Source organism: Mustela nigripes, chromosome 17, assembly GCF_022355385.1.
Source record: "Mustela nigripes isolate SB6536 chromosome 17, MUSNIG.SB6536, whole genome shotgun sequence".
NCBI lineage: Eukaryota > Metazoa > Chordata > Mammalia > Carnivora > Mustelidae > Mustela > Mustela nigripes.
The window spans coordinates 3860041-3878761 of record NC_081573.1 but is presented as its reverse complement, the minus strand read 5'-3'; the positions used below and the strand labels follow the sequence as shown (position 1 = coordinate 3878761).

The 18721-nt window shown below is 47.1% G+C and overlaps 1 protein-coding gene across 2 annotated transcripts in view; it reads right to left on the bottom strand.

Moving 5' to 3' along the window:
- Positions 1 to 18721, bottom strand: part of LOC132005480 (sialic acid-binding Ig-like lectin 5) — a 50417-nt gene that overhangs the window by 2298 nt on the left and 29398 nt on the right. For both annotated transcript variants that reach the window (XM_059382658.1, XM_059382660.1), the window contains 9 exons: positions 12350 to 12416; positions 10902 to 10966; positions 10442 to 10822; positions 9936 to 10214; positions 9653 to 9700; positions 8818 to 9075; positions 8451 to 8735; positions 8149 to 8248; positions 6847 to 6928 (listed from right to left, as the gene is read on the bottom strand). In XM_059382658.1, coding sequence (XP_059238641.1) covers positions 6847 to 6928; positions 8149 to 8248; positions 8451 to 8735; positions 8818 to 9075; positions 9653 to 9700; positions 9936 to 10214; positions 10442 to 10822; positions 10902 to 10956 — 1488 coding nt within the window. In that variant the 5' untranslated portion in view covers positions 10957 to 10966; positions 12350 to 12416. The remainder of the gene's footprint in view (positions 1 to 6846; positions 6929 to 8148; positions 8249 to 8450; positions 8736 to 8817; positions 9076 to 9652; positions 9701 to 9935; positions 10215 to 10441; positions 10823 to 10901; positions 10967 to 12349; positions 12417 to 18721) is intronic.

The window sequence follows — 18721 nt, the reverse complement described above, 5'->3', positions numbered from 1 at the left end:
TGGGATCAAGCCCCCACATCGGGCTCTTTGCTCAGAAGGGAGCCTGCTTCTTCTTTCTCTCTCTCTGCCTGTCACTCCCCCAGCTTGTGTGGGGCACTCTGTGCTCTTTCTCTGTGTGTGTGTCAAATAAACAAACAAAATCTTAAAAATATATATATATCAAAACCGAAGAGAAAAATGTAAAAGTTTCCAGTGACAATGAGTGGATCGCTTAGAAACATGAAAGATTCATAAAGACATAAAATTTCCTTTCCTTTTCTTTTTTTTTTTTTTTTTTGAGAGAGAGACAGAATGCATGTATGCAAGCAGGGGGAGGGGCAGAAGGAGAGGGAGAGAGAATCTCAAGCAGATTCCCCAGTGAGCACAGAGCCTGACATGGGGCTAGATGTCACGATCCTGAGATCATGACTGAGCTGAAATCAGGAGTCAGAAACTTAATCACCTGAGCCACCCAGGTGTCCCTAGACATAACCTTTCTTAACCGTGACACTGGGTAGGTACAAGAAACAAGAGAGTACAGTGTTGAAAGAGTTAAAGGAAGAGGGTGCATGGCTTGCTCAGTGGGTAGAGCTTGTGACTTTTAATCTTGGGGCTGCAAGTTTGAGTCCCATGTTGCGCATAAAGTTTCCTTAAAGGATAAATAAGATAAAATAACAAAATAAAGCATTGAAGGAACATCAGTTTGATCCTAGAAATTATATCCTGCCAAATGAAATTCAAATGTAGGAGCATGAAAAAAACTTCAAACACACAAGTCCTCAGAAGTCTTAACACAAGAAAACCCATATTGAAAGCATGTTGGGAGGAAGAATTCAAATAAAAGTAACAAAACCTGAAAATGCTGCAATAAATATGGGGTACAAAGGTGACAAAGTACCCCAGTAAAATGCATGGTTGTATCTTAAAAGACCAAATTTAAAAATGTTAAGTATTTTCATAATAACCCAAAATGAAAAATGAAGATCTAGAAAAAAGCACCAACATCTTGGAAAGTGGAGGGAAAGGAGAACACGAGATATATAAAAGAACACTAAAGTTTTTTTGTTGGATATAAGAGAGATATATTAATTTTTTAAGAAAGGAGAAAATGGAATATGGAAAAAAACCTAGAGGATAGAGTATTTCTAAAATATGTGGGCTCACAACCCTGAGATCAAGAGTCACAGGCTCTTCCTACTGAGCCAGAAGGTGCCCTGTGATAATTTTTAAATCGGGGGAAAAAAAAAAGAAAAAGAAAAGCCTGTTAAAATGGCCAACAGACACATGAAAAAGTGCTCAATATCACTTGCATGACGGAAATACAAAGCAAAAACCACAATGAGATACCATCTCACACCAGTTAGAATGGCTAAAATTAACAAGTCAGGAAACGACAGATGTAGGCAAGCATGCGGAGAATAGGGAACCCTCCCACACTGTTGGTGGGAATGCAAGCTGGTGCAGCCATTCTAGAAAACAGCATAGAGGTTCCTCAAAAAGTTGAAAATAGGGGCACTTGGGTGGCTCAGAGGGTTAAACCTCTGCCTTCGGCTCAGGTCATGGTCTCAGGGTCCTGGGATCGAGGCCCGCATCAGGCTCTCTGCTAGGCGAGGAGCCTGCTTCTCCCTTTCTCTCTCTGCCTGCCTCTCTGCCTCCTTATGATCTCTCTGTCAAATAAATAAATAAAATGTTTTTTTTAAAAAGGTTGAAAATAGAGCTACCCTATGACCCAGCAGTTGCACTACTGGGTATTTACCCTAAAGATACAAATATAGTGATCCAAAGGGGCACATGTACCTGAATGTTTATAGCAGTAATGTCCATAATAACCAAACCATGGAAAGAACCCATATGTCCATCAACAGATGAATGAACAAAAAAGATGTGGTATATATACCCAATGGAATACTATGCAGCCATCAAAGGAAATGAAATCTTGCCATTTGCAGTGACGTAGATGGAACTAGAGGGTATTATGTTAAGCAAGATAAGTCAGAAAAAGACAATTATCATATGATCTCTCTGATATGCGGAATTTAAGAAACAAAACAGAGGATCATAGGGGAAGAGAGGGAAAAAAGCAAGAAGAAATCAGAGAGGGAGACAAACCATAAGAGACTCTTAATCGTAGGAAACAAACTGAGGGTTGTTGGAGGAGTGGGGGTGGGGGGACGGGGTAACGGGGTGACAGGCATTAAGGAGGACATCAGATGTAATGAGCACTGGGTGTTATAGAAGACCCATGAATCACTGAGCTGTACCTATGAAACCAGTAATATATTACATGTTAATTGTTTTAAAAACCTGTTAAAAATACTTCAATATTGGGGCGCCTGGGTGGCTCAGTGGGTTAAAGCCTTTGCCTTCGGCTCAGGTCATGATCCCAGGGTCCTGGGATTGAGCCCCGCATCAGGCTCTCTGCTTGGCAAGGAACCTGCTTCCCCTTCTCTCTCTGCCTGGCTCTCTGCCTACCTGTGATCTCTGTCTGTCGAATAAATAAATAAAAATCTTAAAAAAAAAAAACTTCAGTGTCTATATACAAATTATTAGAACTAACAAGGGAGCTTAGGGGTGCCTGGCTGGCTCAGTAGGTCGGTGGACCATGCACCTCTTGATTTCAGGGTTTGTAAGTCTGAGCCCCACAATGGGTGTAGAGATTACTTAAAAATAGAATCTTTAGGGGTGCCTAAAAGCCTCTGCCTTCGGCTCAGGTCATGATCTCAGGGTCCTGGGATCGAGCCCCACATCAGGCTCTCTGCTCAACAGGGAGCCTGCTTCTCCCTCTCCTCTCTGCCTGCCTCTCTGCCTACTTGTGATCTCTGTCTGTCAAATAAATAAATAAAATCTTTAAAAAAAATAGAATCTTTTAAAAAAAACTAACACGAGGGTTTAGCGAGCTGGAAGAATATAAGATCAATATATTTGTAATTGCTTTTCACGTGTTGCTGCGTCTACAGAGAGAACAAAGACAATTCTCAGCATCCAGACCAGCACCCCAAAGAGCTGGGTGTCACTGGGAAGAAACGAACATTTACAGTGGATCCCCAGAAGAACTCTGCAGGGGTGTTCAGCCCCACCACGGTAGAAAGTAGAAGGAGAAGCTGCATGGACACAATAAGGAACTGGCAACTGTGGACTCTTTCGCCACCCACTACCCACACTCCTTATGACACAGACCTCTGTGACCAGAAAATAGAGTCTGAGTGTGCTCACTTTCCTACCACTGATTCAGGAGACTGCGTCACTTACTGAAATATGAAATCTCTTAGAGGAAATATATGTCTGCAGAGGATGCAGATGGTATCCCTCTGTAAAACTGTGGTACAGCGGGGTTATGAGTAGATCTAAAAATGCTCCAGCTACCAACCCAATAAGAATCTAAATGACACACTATTTGTAATTTTTTAAAATTTTAAAATGCTTTATATAAATTTTTTGAAGTTTATTATTATTACTATTACTATTATTATTATTTTAGTAATCTCTACACCCAACATGGGGCTCAAACCCATGACCTAGAGATCAGATCCTCCCACTAAGACAACCAGGTGTCCTAACGCTTCATAATTTTTTAAGATTTTATTTATTTATTTGACAGACAAAGATCACAAATAAGCAGAGAGGCAGGCGGGGGGCGGCGGGGGGGAAGCAGGCTCCCTGCTTAGCAGAGAGCCCGATGTGGGTCTCGATCCCAGGACCCTGAGATCATGACCTGAGCTGAAGGCAGAGGCTTAACTCACTGAGCCACCCAAGTGCCCCACTTCATTTTTTTTTTTAAAGATTTATTTATTTATTTGAGAGAGAGAGCCTGTGTGCATGTGTGTGAGAGCTGGGGTGGGGAGAGGAGGAAAGGGAGAAAGAGTTAGGGGAATTCTCCATGCTGAGCACAGAGCCTGGTGCAGGGATCAATCTCATGACCTTGAGATCCTGACTTGAGCCAAAATCAAGAGCTGGCTGCTCAACCGACTGATCCACCCAGGCATCCCAACACTTCATAAATTTTTTTTAAAAGATTTAAAGATTTTATTTATTTATCTATTTATTTATTTGACAGATAGAGGTCACAAGCAGGCAGAGAGACAGGCGGGGAGGGGCGGGGAGGGGAAGCAGGCTCCCTGCTGAGCAGAGAGCCCGATGCAGGACTCGATCCCAGGACCCTGAGATCATGACCTGAGCTAAAGGAAGAGACTTAACCCACTGAGCCACCCAGGCACCCCAAATTTTTAACAAATGTTTTCATTCTGTTTTATCATTGATGAATGATCAGAAGATGCACTTTTTAAAAGATAGCATTTGTAGTACTAACAAAGCTGGTTATTAAGAAAGTAAAATAAAAGTTTGCAAGACCTGTCTGAAGGAATTCTACATCTTTTTTGGAAAAAACTGAAACTAATATCTGTTTTTATGGGCAAGAAGACCGGAATTTATAAATAAGTAAATTCTTCCCAAGTTGATCTACAGATGTAATTCCAATAAAAACACCAATAGGAGGACTTTTTGGAATGTGATAAACTAGTTCTAATGTTTAAATAGATTGGCAATGGGGCGACTGGGTGGCTCAGTCAGTAGAGCATGTGACTCTTGGTCTCGGGGTTGTGAGTTAGAGCTCCATATTAGGCATGAGTCTACTTTAAAAAAAAAAATGAAATAAAGGGGACACCTGGATGGCTCAGTCATTTAAGTGTCTGCCTTCAGCTCAGGTCATGATCTCAGGGTCCTGGGATAGAGCCCTGTATCAGGCTCGCTGCTTGGCAGGAAGCCAGCTTTTCCCTCTCCCACTCCCCTTGTCTGTGTTCCCTCCCTCGCTGTCTCTCTCTCTGTCAAATAAATGAATAAAATCTTAAAGAAAAATGATTTTATTTATTTATTTTTCAGGGAGAGCGAGCACAAGCAAGGATAGTGGAAGAGGGAGAAGCAGACTTCCCACTGAACACAGAGCCCAACATGGGGCTCCATCCCAGGACTCCAGGATCATGACCTGAGACCAAGCAGACATTTAACAACAGAGCCACCCAGGTGCCCCAATAAAATCTTTTTTTTTTTTTTTTAAGAAACTATACTTGAATATCCTTCTAATCCTAGGGTAAGAAAGATTTTCTTAAATGAGACTCAAAGTCACTCAACAGAAAGGAAGAGATTGTTGAATATGGTTATATTACAATTAAGAACTAACCTTCATCAAGGTCACCTTTAAAAAGTGAAGACAAGTTACTCACTGGAGAAGATATTTACAATGCATATAATAGAGGAAAAGTAGTATGAAAATGTATAAAACTCTCCAATAAATTCAATAACAAAGTCGAACACCCAATAGGAAAATGGGCTGCTGATGGGACCAGGCATTTTAGAGAGGAGGTGTTCATATACCAGTGAAGGCAGAGACATTTTCATCCTCATTGACAACCAAAGAAATGCAAATCAATACCAGAGTAAGATAGTGAGATGGAAAAAAAAAATAAGAAAACCAAGTGCTACAGAGATTATAGACTAACAGCATCTGATAGGCATAGATGGATGTATAAATGGATGCGTTTGCTCTGGAAAACCTGGTCAACCAGAACATTCACATACCCTCCCACCTAGTAACTAAATTCTTATGTAACAATGAAGAAAAACTCTTCCATGTGAATGCAATGAGATATGAACCAGAAATCTGGAACAATTCAAATGTCCAGCAGCAGGATCTTAAGCAAAAGACATAATCATAAAATGAAACAGACAGCGGCAATGTCCCGCAACACAGATGATTCTCCATGACGTAACTCACGGCGCTGGGTCTACAAAAGCAAGTCCTAGAAGAATGCACAGAACGTGACAACCTTTGTTGGTGCAGAAGCAATGAAACTAAACAGCGACTCTTTTAGGCATATGTCCATGGGATAACGCTAGCAAGAAAAGACTCAGCAGTGGTTCCTGGGGATGGGGTCACAGAGCAACCTGAGTGTATGGAAGTTAGGGTCAGTGTTTGAGGTCTTCGGTTGGATACTAGGGTCACAGCTGCTTATCATATCATGAACAAAAGGAGTAAGCACAAATGAACAATGCTTGTTCCTGCAATAAGGGGTTGGTCACGAATCAAGCATTTTGGATAACTCCATTTAGAGTGACATGGGTGCAATTTTGTAAGAGGTGAGAGGGGACATGTTGCACATGGAGTGAGAGACAACTGCAGTCCCCTGCCCGCAAAGACGTCACAAATACAACAGGGCAGAGACAAGCAAAGGCAGTGATGTTGTGTATGGTGCCCCTCAAGACAGGGATAGACACGGAGCTCTCTCTTTGAGAAAGAGACACAGACACTGGCAGGGAGGGGGATGGCAAAAGCTTCCCTGAGCAGACGGTGTTGGTACTGGAGCTGGAATGGCGATCGCAAGAGGTGGTCTAGTGGAAACGGGGACAGGAGTTTGGAGGAACTGTACACGCAAAGGCTCCAAGTCGTAGGGGAGCAGGTGTGTATGGAGACCGTGAGAAAGCCAGTGTAGCTGGACCACAGCAGGACCAAGGCTGGAGTGGCCATCAGGAGACTGCTAGAGGGATTTTAAATATCAGACCAAGGAACATGACTCAATTCTCTAAACAACATCATTGAAACTCCCAAATGGCTGGAAAGCAATAGAGTTTGGGAGAGGTTCCATCAGGCTGTGTCTAGAAAAGGCCGATCAGCGGGGATGGAACAAGAGGTGACCAGAGGGCCACTGGCTCTGGGAGATGAAGGTGAAGAACAGAAGGGAGGTCAACTCCCAGGCGTTCTTCCAGGAGACCAGGGCAGAGCAGGGGGTGGGGAAACGCTGGGATCCCCATCTGGACTCGGAAGGGACAAGCCCAACAAACCCCCCAACTGCATGAGAGGACACCAGCATCACTCACCCAGGCCACTGTACCCATGACAGGATCTTCGTCATCCAGGCCCTCTCGGCTCCCAGATGCTTGCTTCCTGCGGGCCTTCACTCTAAGGGGAGAAAGCAGCATGCTGCAGCCACGGCTCAGACTCACATGGGCCGGCTGCCCGCTCCCTGGTGAGAGGGCATCCAGACCCCAGAACCAACCTCAGACCTTCCTGACCTGCACATAAGCACTACGTCCCTCTGGGTGAGCAGAGGTTTGGCTGGACCAACTTCATCACTAAAGATGCCTTTAACATGGGGGCGCCTGGGTGGCTCAGTGGGTTAAAGCCTCTGCCTTCGGCTCAGGTCATGATCCCAGGGTCCTTGGATTGAGCCCTGCGTCGGGCTCTCTGCTCTGCAGGGAGCCTGCTTCCTGCCCCCTCTCTCTCTGCCTGCCTCTCTGCCTATTTGTGATTTCTCTCTCTCTGTCAAATAAATAAAATCTTAAAAAAAAAAAAAATGCTCCTAACACATAAACCCTGGGGTCCAAGTGGTCATAGCAGCGTTCTTTGTGACAGCTCAAATGTAGAAACAACCCAAATGTCTATCAATACACGAGTGACAAAATGGGCTCCATCCATGCAATGGAACGGCATATGGAGATAAAAAAAAGGATGAGGTATTGGGCACCTGGGTGGCTCAGCTGTTTAAGCGTCTGCTTTCAGCTCAGGTCATGATCCCAGGGTCCTGGAATCAAGCCCCACTCAGGCTCCCTGCTCAGTGAGGAATCTGTTTCTCCCTCTGCCTCTGCCTCTGCCTCTTCCCCGTACTGGTGCTCACTCTTTCTCAAATAAATAAATAAAAATCTTTTTTTTTTTTTAAAGGACTGACTGACACATTCCACAACATGCAGGACCCTTGAAGACATGCTAAGTGAAAGGGGTCAGTCACGAAGGACCCCATGTTGCATGACTCCACTTAACACAGAATGTCCTCAATAAGAGGCAAAGGCAGAGAGACAGAAAATAGACTGGCGGTTGCCTTGCGCTGGGGGAGGATGGGGCCAGGATGAAAATCAAGGAGAAAAGCGTTTCTTTTGTTTGTTTCTTTTTCATTTGGAGATTGATGAAAAAGTCCTAGAATTGTGGTCATGGATGCACAGCTCTGAATATGCTAAAAGCCACTGAATTGAACCCTGTAAACATGTGGGAGTGGTATCTCCATGCAGCCCTTATCCCCCCACCACCCAGAAGATGCCCCCTGGATCTACTCTACTCCGCTCTGCGTTTCTGGGATTGAGTGACCTCTCTCCGCACTCCCTGTACCTCTCCCGACAATGACTTACATGCAAAAGAAGAGGAGGCACAAACTTAGGGAGAGCAGAGCCATGGCACCAGCACCTCCAAGAGCTGCGGGCACTGCTCCTGCCAGGAGCACTGGTTTCCCTGCAGGGAAGAGGCATGGGGAGACTCATTTCTGGGCCTCTGTCTCTTGCTCTCCTACCTCCTCGCAGAACTTGCTGAAGACGGAGCAGCACCCTATCCCACCAGTCACCCCCTGTGCAGACCCCAGCCCCACCCCCAGACCTTCTTTTCTAGGATCCAGACTCCCCCCTTCCTACACCTCTGCCCCTGACAGCTCCCAGACCTGGGAGCAGCAGGACAGCAGCGCTCTGTTTCCCGTGGTCATTCCGGGCCTCACAGCTGAGTCTGAGGCCAGAGCCCAGCGGCCCACTGAGGCTCAGGGAGCTGTTGGCCCAGGGCCCTGCAAGGCTGGAGGTGGCGGTGCAGGAGGCGTTGCTGTGGTTCCCCTCCAGCAGCTCCTCCCCCAGCCGCCAGCGCAGTGTGGGGGCCGGCTGGGCTCGGGAGGAGCAGTTACAGTGCGGCCCCTCGCCCTCCCAGGAGCAGGAGAGGCTGAGCAGCCGAGGGGGATCTGCGGGAGAAAGGGGAGGGGTCAGCCGTGTCTCTCCTCCCCAGGCCCCGGGCAGCCTGCCCCCAGGGGTCCCCACACTCACAGACCACAGAGAGATGCAGGGAGATGTGCTGGGAGCCCAGTGCGTTCTGGGCTTGGCAGGTGAGGTCTCCTTCATGCTCCATTTGTATCTGAGGGAGCTCCAGGATCCCAGGGTGTGCGGGATGGGAGGAGCTCAGAGTCTGTCCCCCCAGGACCCAGCTCAGCTGGGCTGGGGGGTTGCCTTCAGCAACACAGAGCAGCCGTGGAATCTGGCCTTCCTGGGTGAGAATGGTCAAGCCCTTTTCCAGAATCTTCAGGGCTTTGGGAGAGAGATGCAGAGAGAGAGGGAGAGCACCCGCTCCAGTTGTGGGAGGCTGGCAGTCTCCTTCCTCCCTCCTTCGCAGGAGCTGGTTGGCATTTCCCTCTCCTTCCTTGACCCAATGACTTGGTTCCATCAGGGCTGAAAGGCTGGCTTTACGCCCCAAAGAGTTTGACCTCAGGTGTCTGTGCCCCGTATCTTCAGCGGAGGCTCAGTGTCCCACTGGGACATGCCTGGGGTGCTTGGTGGCTTCACTCAGTGAACGTGCCAGGAAATAGGATGGAGGAAGCTGGGGTGGCGGGGTAGGCGGGAAGCCAGAGGTGTGCCACTCCTGAGGTGAAACAGGCTTTGAGTAGTTAGTGTGCGTGTGTGTGCGTGTGTGCACGCGTGAGCATGGGTGCGTGGGAATGCGGGTGCGTGCACCCGTGGGAGGTAGGGGGCTGCTGATTTTTATTTTTGCTTTTCCCCTATCTGATCCCATTCAAGCTATGATCCCCTCCCCTTTGCTGGGAGCTGACCCCCTACACCCACCCCAGGGCCTGGGTCTCAGTCTCCAAGAAGATAGGTTCTTTCCTACCTGTGCCATCGCTGGAGAGGTGGCTGATGGTGAGGTTTTGGGGAGCATCTGGGATGGAAAGATAAGGCCCGCCTCAGACCTGATGATTAGGATTGAAGATGACCCAGCACCCAAGGAGGGGTAGAGGACCACAGGGAAAGTGGGGAATGCTGCCCTTGTCCACTCCGCACCTACACTCTCAAGGTGCATCTGCATACACACACACACACACACACACACACACACACACACACACACAGAGTCCCCACTATGTGGGGGGCCCAGCCATCCCTCCAGCACTCACAGGAGACATTGAGCCTGATGGTTCTTTCCACGGTGCCCTGAACTCCTGGCAGGTGCACCTGACAGGTGAGGTTGCTGCCATGGTCCTGCACCCTTGGGGTGAGGGTCAGCACCGAGGAGTGGAGGGTCTGGGGGTCCAGCGAGTCAAGAGCACCCCCCATCCAGAAGAAGCTGAGAGGTCTTCCTTCTTCGCAGGATCCCCGCAGACCACAGGTCAGGTTCGTGGGATAGCCAGACTTCAGGGGCTCCAGAAAGTGGATGTCGGGTTCCTGTGTCAGGGCTGAGGAGGACAGATGCAGGTGCCTGGGCCCCAGGACGCTGGGTCCCCTGAGTGTGACCCTGACAGGGACCAGGGCCTCAGGACACAAGCTGACCCCAGGCCCCCATGTCTCTTCCCACCATCCCAGCCCCAAGACCTGGAGCAGGGAATATTCCAGTGTCCTGCTCCTGTTCTAAGGGGTGGGGGGGTCTCCACATCCCAGAGCTCTCCTGGGGCCCCTGCCATACCTGCCACCTGCAGGTTCAGCTGCTTGTCTCTGTAAGTGTATCTCACATAGTCTTTCCCTATTTGGAACTTGTAGAGTCCCTGGTCGCTCCTCCTGGCCTCTCTGATCCTCAGGGAACAGTCGTTTTCCTGGGGCTTCCTGACGAGGTTGAACCGGTCCCTGAACTCTGTCTTCACGGTTTTTGTTGGATCATTTGTAGCCACAAGCTGAGAGTTATGGGAGCTGTCCCCACTCCGGAACCAGTACACGTAGGGCCTCTCATGGGTAGACCACGAGCTCCAGGGATAGGAGAAGGAGCAGGGCACGTGCACACACAGACCTTCCTGCACCGTCACTGTGTCCTGCACTCGAAGCTGGTACCCCCAGTCCTCTTGCAGGGACCCTGTGGGGACACGGAGGCTCAGCTGTGGCTCTGGGACACCCCCACTGTGCCCTCCAGACCTCCCCCTTGGCCTACTTACCCCCCCACAGCAGGGGCAGCAGCAGTAGGGACACCATGTCTGCATCAGCCGGCATTCAGGTCCCTCTGTTGGGGAAGGAAATGGCCCAAATCAGGGGGTGAGGCCAAGGAAACCCCAACAGGAAGCTGCGTGTCAGAGCTGTGGTCACTGCAGAAAGGGAACTTGGGCAGCATGGACCATGGCGGGGATGGGGAGGGGGCTCAGAAATCACCGGTCTTGCCTCCTCCCTGCCATTTGCAGATGGTGAGAGGCTTGGCTAGGAGGATAAGGCCCCAGAAGGGCGGCAATTCCCTAGTGCAACAGGGGGAGGGGCGGAGGGAGAGGGAGAAGCAGACCACTCCTGGTCAATGGGGAGTCCAACACAGGGCTGCACATGTGGAGGCCGAGAAAAATTAAGGCCATCCCACCTCAGGTTTAGCCTTAGCCTAAGTACAGCCATCTTAGCTTCGGCAGCCATCTCAGGCCCCTGTGACCAAGGGCTGAGCTTTCCCCTACTTCACTTTAGTTCCAGAAACCCTCACCCTGCTTTAGTTCCAAGAAAGTCCCCCACCCTGCAACACCCCAGCAACAGCTAATCAGCTTACTGCAGAAAAGTGTGAAACCTCTCCCCCCAATCCCCCCACCCCACCAGCCTCTTGTAATGACCCATAAAAACCCCTGCCTTAATTAAGTAGCCTCAGGGTCCAAGTCCCTACTTCGCTGTGTTGGGTATACTTGAGCCCAAGCTCAAGCTTGTCAAATAAATCCTCGTGTGATTGCATTGATGCTTGGCTCCTTGGTGGTCTCTCAAACATGAAAACTGGGGCATAACACACACAGGACTCCATACCAGATCCTGAGACCACGACCTGAGCTGAAGTCAGACACTTCACCGACTGAACCACCCAGGCGCCCCGTCTCTTGCCCTATGTTTGCACAGGGAAGAGAACACCACCTGGCCAGTTCCCGGGGATCAGAACCTCTGGGCACTGGAAGAGATCTGGAGCAAATGCATCATCACATGATGGGCCTCTAAGGAGAGGCTCCCGGGCTGAGGGGCCAGGTGGCCGTTCCTGCCCCTCTGTCAGGAGAGAAGTTCTCACGGACAAATCCATTGGTCCATGATAGTTACAAGAGATATGGCTCCCACCAGTGACCCTGAGGCCTCCTGCCCTCTTGGATTTTGGTCCCCGGTCCCACCATAGTCCTCATCCCAGGCAGCCTCAGACTATGGCCTTGGTGTTGATGCAGAACTGACCTGAGAGCTGGGCATTTGGAATGTGGAAGTTGAGGGCATGGAGTTGGAACCCAGACGTCTACCCACTTACCACCCACCCTGTTCGACTTTACTAAATTCTGCTAACCTCTCTGTGCCTCCGTTTGCCCATCTACAAAATGGGGACATTACTACAAATGCTGTGTGACATTAAATGAGTTCATGCATGCTTAGGACAGTGCCTGGTACTCACTGAGCATTTATTTGTTCATCCAAATGATATTTCCTGGAACCTCCCATGTGCCAGGCCCTGTTTTGGGCTAGAGATAAAGCAAAGGGTCAGCTCTGAGGATAGAAAAGATGAGTCAGAAGCTCTAGTTAGAAGACAAACAGTTAATAAAACATTTTAAATGCACTATTCCTGAGAGAGTGATATATTTTAGGGGAACCCCCCTAAAAAAACAGAAAAACGTAAGAGGAATCTTTAAAGACTTCTGAAATTTAAAAAAAAAAGAAAACTGTGCCTGGGGCAAGCCTCATGGAAAAGGTGACATCTAAGTGAAGATGTGGATAAAGTGAGAGATCCAGTGGGCACCCATGCAAAAGGAACCCATTGTGAAAGACTAGTGCTCTCGGTGTTGGGCTGGCAGAAAGGGCTACTTAAGATGGCGAAAGTTCCTGCCACAAGACCTGAGCTTGGACAGGAGAACAAAGGCCCAAGCAGGAATCTGATTGGCTCCAGTGGACCAGTGGGACCCCGACAAGCAGGCGAGATATCCAAATAAGGGAAACTTATCAAAAGAACCCTGAGCTCCCCTCGAGATCCCTTAAAAGCCCCCTCCTCCCTGCCTTGGGCACGACTTCTGCCACTCTGCTTTCCAGAGTCGAGGAACCTCGCCTGAGGGTGCCCACCTCCTCCCGGTGCAACTTTCCTGGCTCCCCTTCTCCTGAGCCCTGAAACTTCGCCGGAGAGTGTTTTTAATAAATCTTGCCTTGCACCCACTTTGCCTGGTGTTGTGTTTATCTCGCCAGAAAAACTTTACACTCGGAAGTCCTAAGTGAGGGTAGGTGTGTTGGCAGACGGCTGGATGACAGCATAGCAGAGTGAGCCATAGGAAACAGTGAAGGAGAGGAGGTCTGAGAGTTAGTTACGCTAGGTCAGCTTCTGAAGAGCTCTGAAGGCTGCCATAGGAACTTGAATTGTACTCTGGGTGTATTAATAAATACCCTGAAAATGTCAGGATTCTCCAAACAGAACCCATTGCTTTTCCCCTGACCCCTTGCTTGCTGGACTGAGCCCAGACTTCTCTGGGGCTGTTGTGTTGCCCTGCTTGTGAGATGGGAGTGCCCAGGTCTGGGTGGACATGGTGGGTTGGTGGGAAGTTGATGGCTAGCAGCATTTTTTGGTGTATCAGATCCATATTAAGAGAGAAAGAGAAAACTCAACAATACCAATGTGTTTCTCCCGAGTGGTTGCAAGCTGCAAGCTGCAAGCTGCCATTACAGGAAAAGGGAAAATCTTTAAGAGATTTTTAAAGAAGAAATTCGGGAGCTCAATCTCAGACATATTGGGTTAGAGACTCACAAGTGGAAAAATTAGACAGAGGGTGCTTGATCTGTAGGTCTGTAGCTTAGAAAAAGTCCAACGGCACCCATGAACTTGGAATGTCACCACACGGATCATATTTAACTGTGGGCCTGAGTGTGATCACACACTGCACGAGATAAAACAGAAGAGAGGTGAGGACCATCTCCAGTGGGCATCAGACCCACCTTCCTGCTGAAAACAACCACAAACAGAAAGGGAAAATCATGGCAAATCTGAAAACTACTGAAGGGCTGACAAGTGTAAGGTTTTACAGGAGAGATACACAGGACACCAGGCAAGATAGGAGAAAGGCAACATTTATTAAAGACGCCCTTGGGCGAGGTTCCTCGACTCAGGAAGACTCAGGAGAGGAGAGTTGGGGAAGTTGCACTGGGAAGGGGTTGAGTGAGCTTTTATTGGGTTAAGACAGACAGGGCATAGGTTCACAGTCATATAAGGTAAGGTATTTGGTGCTTGGAGGGTAGGAAAGTCCTGATGTTCCTGTTTCTCACATAGGTATCACTTATGTAATACCTATGTGAGGTTTACTTATGGTGACATGTCCTCAGCATGTCCTTCTTGCAGGAGAGTCATGGGTAGAGGAAGAGGGCGGCCAGGAAGATGGTGGCCCGGTGGCCATTTTATTGTTCCTCCTGCATTCCCACGGCTGCCGACCTAAGAAAATTTTCAGCGTGAAATCGTGAAATCGAGGACAGGGTAGAAACCAGACAGGGAAGAGAGGCACCGAAGCTACACTTTACCTGGGTGTGGTTGTAAATGGAATTGACTCCTTAATTTCTCTTTCTTCTCTCTCATTGTTAGCGTATAGAAACACAACTCATTTCTGTGCATTGATTTTATATCCTGCCACTTTGTTGACTTCCTCTATGAGTTCTAGCAATTTTGGGGTGGAGTCTTTTGAGTTTTCCAGAGAGTAAGATGCTACTTTTAGATAGAAACCAGGATCTGAACAGTCAAAAGACCGACCAACCAACCAACCAACCAACCAACAACAGAACAACGGCACAGGAAGACAGAGCCATGAGGGAGCACTAGGGATCCCAGAAATGTAGGGGAGGCCATGGGGGTGAGGAAAGGCACCAAACCACAAGATACCTAGGAATAAACATAACCAAAGAGGTAAAGGATCTGTCCTCAGAAAAATATAGAATCCTGGGGCGCCTGGGTGGCTCAGTGGGTTAAGCCGCTGCCTTCGGCTCAGGTCATGATCTCAGGGTCCTGGGATCGAGTCCCGCATCGGGCTCTCTGCTCAGCAGGGAGTCTGCTTCCTCCTCTCTCTCTCTGCCTGCCTCTCTGCCTACTTGTAATCTCTCTCTGTCAAATAAATAAATAAAATCTTTAAAAAAATATATATAGAACCCTCATGTAAGAAATCGAGGAATACTCAAAGAAATGGAAAAACATATCATGTTCATAGGTTGGAAGAACAAATATTGTGAAAATGTCTCTGCTACCTAGAACAATCCATATATTCAATGAAATCCCTATCAAAATACCATCAACTTTTTTCACAGACCTGGAACAAATAATCCTAAAAATTATATGGAACCAGATAAGACCCCAAATAGTCAAAGGAATGTTGAAAAAGAAAAACAAACTTGGTAGCATCACAATTCCAGACTTCAAGCTCTATTACACATCTGAATCATCAAGACAGCATGGTACTGGCACAAAAACAGACACATAGATCAATGGAACAGAATAGAGAGCCCAGAAATAGACCCTAAACTCTATGACCCACTAATCTTTACAAAGCAGGAAAGAATATCTAATGGAAAAAAGACAGACTCTTCAACAAACAGTATTGGGAAAATTGAAAAACCACATGCAGAAGAATAAAACTGGACCATTTCCTTACACCATGAACAAAAATAGACTCAAAATGGATGAAAGACCTATATAGGAGACAGGAATCCATCAAAATCCTAGAGGAGAACACAGGCAGCAATCTCTGTGACCTCAGCCACAGCAACTTCTTGCTAGACAGGTCTCCAAAGGCAAGGGAAACAAAGGCAAAAATGAACTATTGGGACTTCATCAAGATATAAAGTTTTTGCACAGCAAAGAAAACAGCAACAAAACCAAAAAATAATCAACAGAATGGGAGAAGATATTTGCAAATGACATATCAGATAAAGGGCTAGTAACCAAAATCTATAAAGAACTTGTCAAACTCAACACCCAAAGAATAAATAGTCCAATGGAGAAATGGGCAGAAGATATGATCAAACATTTCTGCAAAGAAGACATCCAAATGGCCAACAGACACATGAAAAAGTGCTCAACATCACTCAGCACCAGGGAAATACAAATCAAAACCACAGTGAGATACCAACTCACACCAGTCAGAATGGCTAAAATTAACAAGTCAGGAAATGACAGGTGTTAGTGAGGATGCGCAGAAAGAGGAACCCTCCTACACTGTTGGTGGGAATGCAAGCTGGTGTAGCCACTTTGGAAAACATCATGGAGGTTCCTCAAAAAGTTGAAGATAGAGTTACCCTATGACCCAGCAATTGCACTACCGAGTATTTACCCTAAAAATACAAATGTAGTGATCTGAAGGGGCACGTGCTTCCCAATGTTTATAGGAGCAATGTCCACAATAGCCAAACTATGGGAAGACCGCAGATGTCCACTGACAGGTGAATGGGTAAAGAAGAGGTGTTATCTATATATAATGGAATACTACTCAGCCATCAAAAAAAAAAGAAATCTTGCCATTTGTAATGACGTGATGGAACTAGAGAGTATTATGCTGAGTGAAATAAGTCAATCAGAGAAAGATAATTATCATGTGATCTCACTGATATGGGACATTTAAGAAACAAATCATAGGGGAATAGAGGATAAAATAAAACACAGTGAAATCAGAGAGGGAGACAAACCATAAAAGACTCCCAATCATAAGAAACAAACTGAGGGTTGCTGGAGGGACGGGGTAACTGGGTGATAGACATTAAGGAGGGCACGTGATGTGATGAGCACTGGGTGTTATAGAAGACTGATGAATCACTGACTTCTACCTCTGAAACCAATAATACATTATATGTTAACTGAATTTAAATAAAAATAAATTAATTTTTTTAAAAAGCAGTATCTTGGGGTACCTGGGTCACTTCAGTCTGTTAGGCATCTGATTCTTAGATTTGGCTCCAGTCCTGATGTCAAGGTCATGGCATTGAGCACTCTCTTTAAAATAAATTTAAAAATCTTTTAAAAATAATAAAAATAAAAGCAGCATCTTGATTTCGTTTTGGAGGATGACCATCCTCCCATCATCAACTCCATTCCCTACTCCAGGGGTGAATCTGTGAACTGACACTGGCCAGTTGGCATATTTCATCACTGATAACACTTGTCAATTTATCAGGACCTGGATGAGCCTATATCCAATTGCCTCAGAAGAGTTTCCAGGACTTCTGCTAGACCTTTGGGAAAAATGACTGCTCTCTTTCCCCTGGGGTCTTTGTTTTTTTGTTTGTTTGTCTGTTTAAGATTATTTATTTATTTATTTGACAGAGAGAGATCACAAGCAGACAGAGATGGTGTGACGGTTGGTGAGGAAAGTAGACTTCCCACTGAGCAAGGAGCCCAATGCAGGCCTCGATTTCAGGACCCTGAGATCATGACCTGAGCGGAAGGCAGAGGCTTAACCCACTAGGCCACCCAGGTGCCCCTTTCCTGAGGTCTTTGAATGGGAAAGATTCAAGTCTCGAGCTCTCAAAACCCAGTACTGGACTTGAGCCTACCTGAGAACAAAGCCCACAGAGGAAAGCAGAGCTATGGGGGTAGCAAATTTTTTAAAAAGGATTTCAGTGACATTGACCAAGCTGTAGAACCCTCTCTGCCAGAAGCAGCATATTTCAAAACTTTTCAGCTAACAGAGTGTGATACTGTTTTTTATAATAAGAGATATATATTTGGTCATTGTCCCAGTTCCTGGCACTACATCCTAAAACCCTTGGAATTTCCTAAGCGATGAGAGGGGATAAATAGGCCTTTTGCTCTGCTAACGAAGTGACTTGGAAAGCACCTAAGGGTGGGAGATGGTTGCCAGGGGAAACAACCATGCAGTTGGAGTGTTGGGGCTTTCTGTCCCAGCCGGACTCCCAGGGAGGAGAGAGGGGCTGGAGGGTGAGCTCAAATGCCAATGCCCCACGATTTACTCACTCAAGCCTATATAATGAAGCCTCCATATAAACCTGAAAGGATGAGGTCCAGAGAGACCTTTCAGATGGTTGAACCATAATGCATCCACATGCCACCATTCAGGGTCCCAAACTCCACAGGGACAGGAAAGTTCCTTTGTTCAGGACCTCACCCTATGTACCTCTGATCTGTTGATTTGTATCCTTTGATATCCTTTGTAATAAACTGGTAATCTAGTGAGTGAACAGTTTTCCTGAGAATGTGAGCTGCTCTAGCAAATTAACTAAACCCAAGGAGGGGCTCCGGGAGCCTCTGATCTAGAACCCGTGGCTCAAGAGCACAGGTGACAACCTGGGACCTATGACTGGCATCGGAAGTAGGGGAAGAGGGCAGCCTTGTGGGACTGAGCCTTTAACTTGTAGATCTGAGGCTATCTCCATGTAACTAGTGTCAGAATTAAGTTGAATTGCAGGACACTTCGCTAGTGTTGGGGAATTTCCTGAATGTGTAAAGAGAAGACCCACATATTGGAAATCGGGAATAGAACTGTAGTGAGTTAGTACTATTTTCCCCTCCATTAGGCCAGTTTGAACTGGATTGATGGTACATGTACCTGAAAAAGTTCTAACACAACCTCCCCTCTAACCACCGTGCCCATACCCCCTTACCTACTCCGCCTCAGCCCCGGAGGCTGCCCAAACCTCCCCGTGAAACTCAATTTCACAGTTCATAAGCCTCTCAGGGACTTTCAGGAAAGACACTGACATATGCTCATGCATAAGCCCGTTTCTGATGCCTATCAAAATCAGATGAACATGACCAAACCCAGTTGTAGAAATAAAAACCAATCTTAGCTTGCGCTTC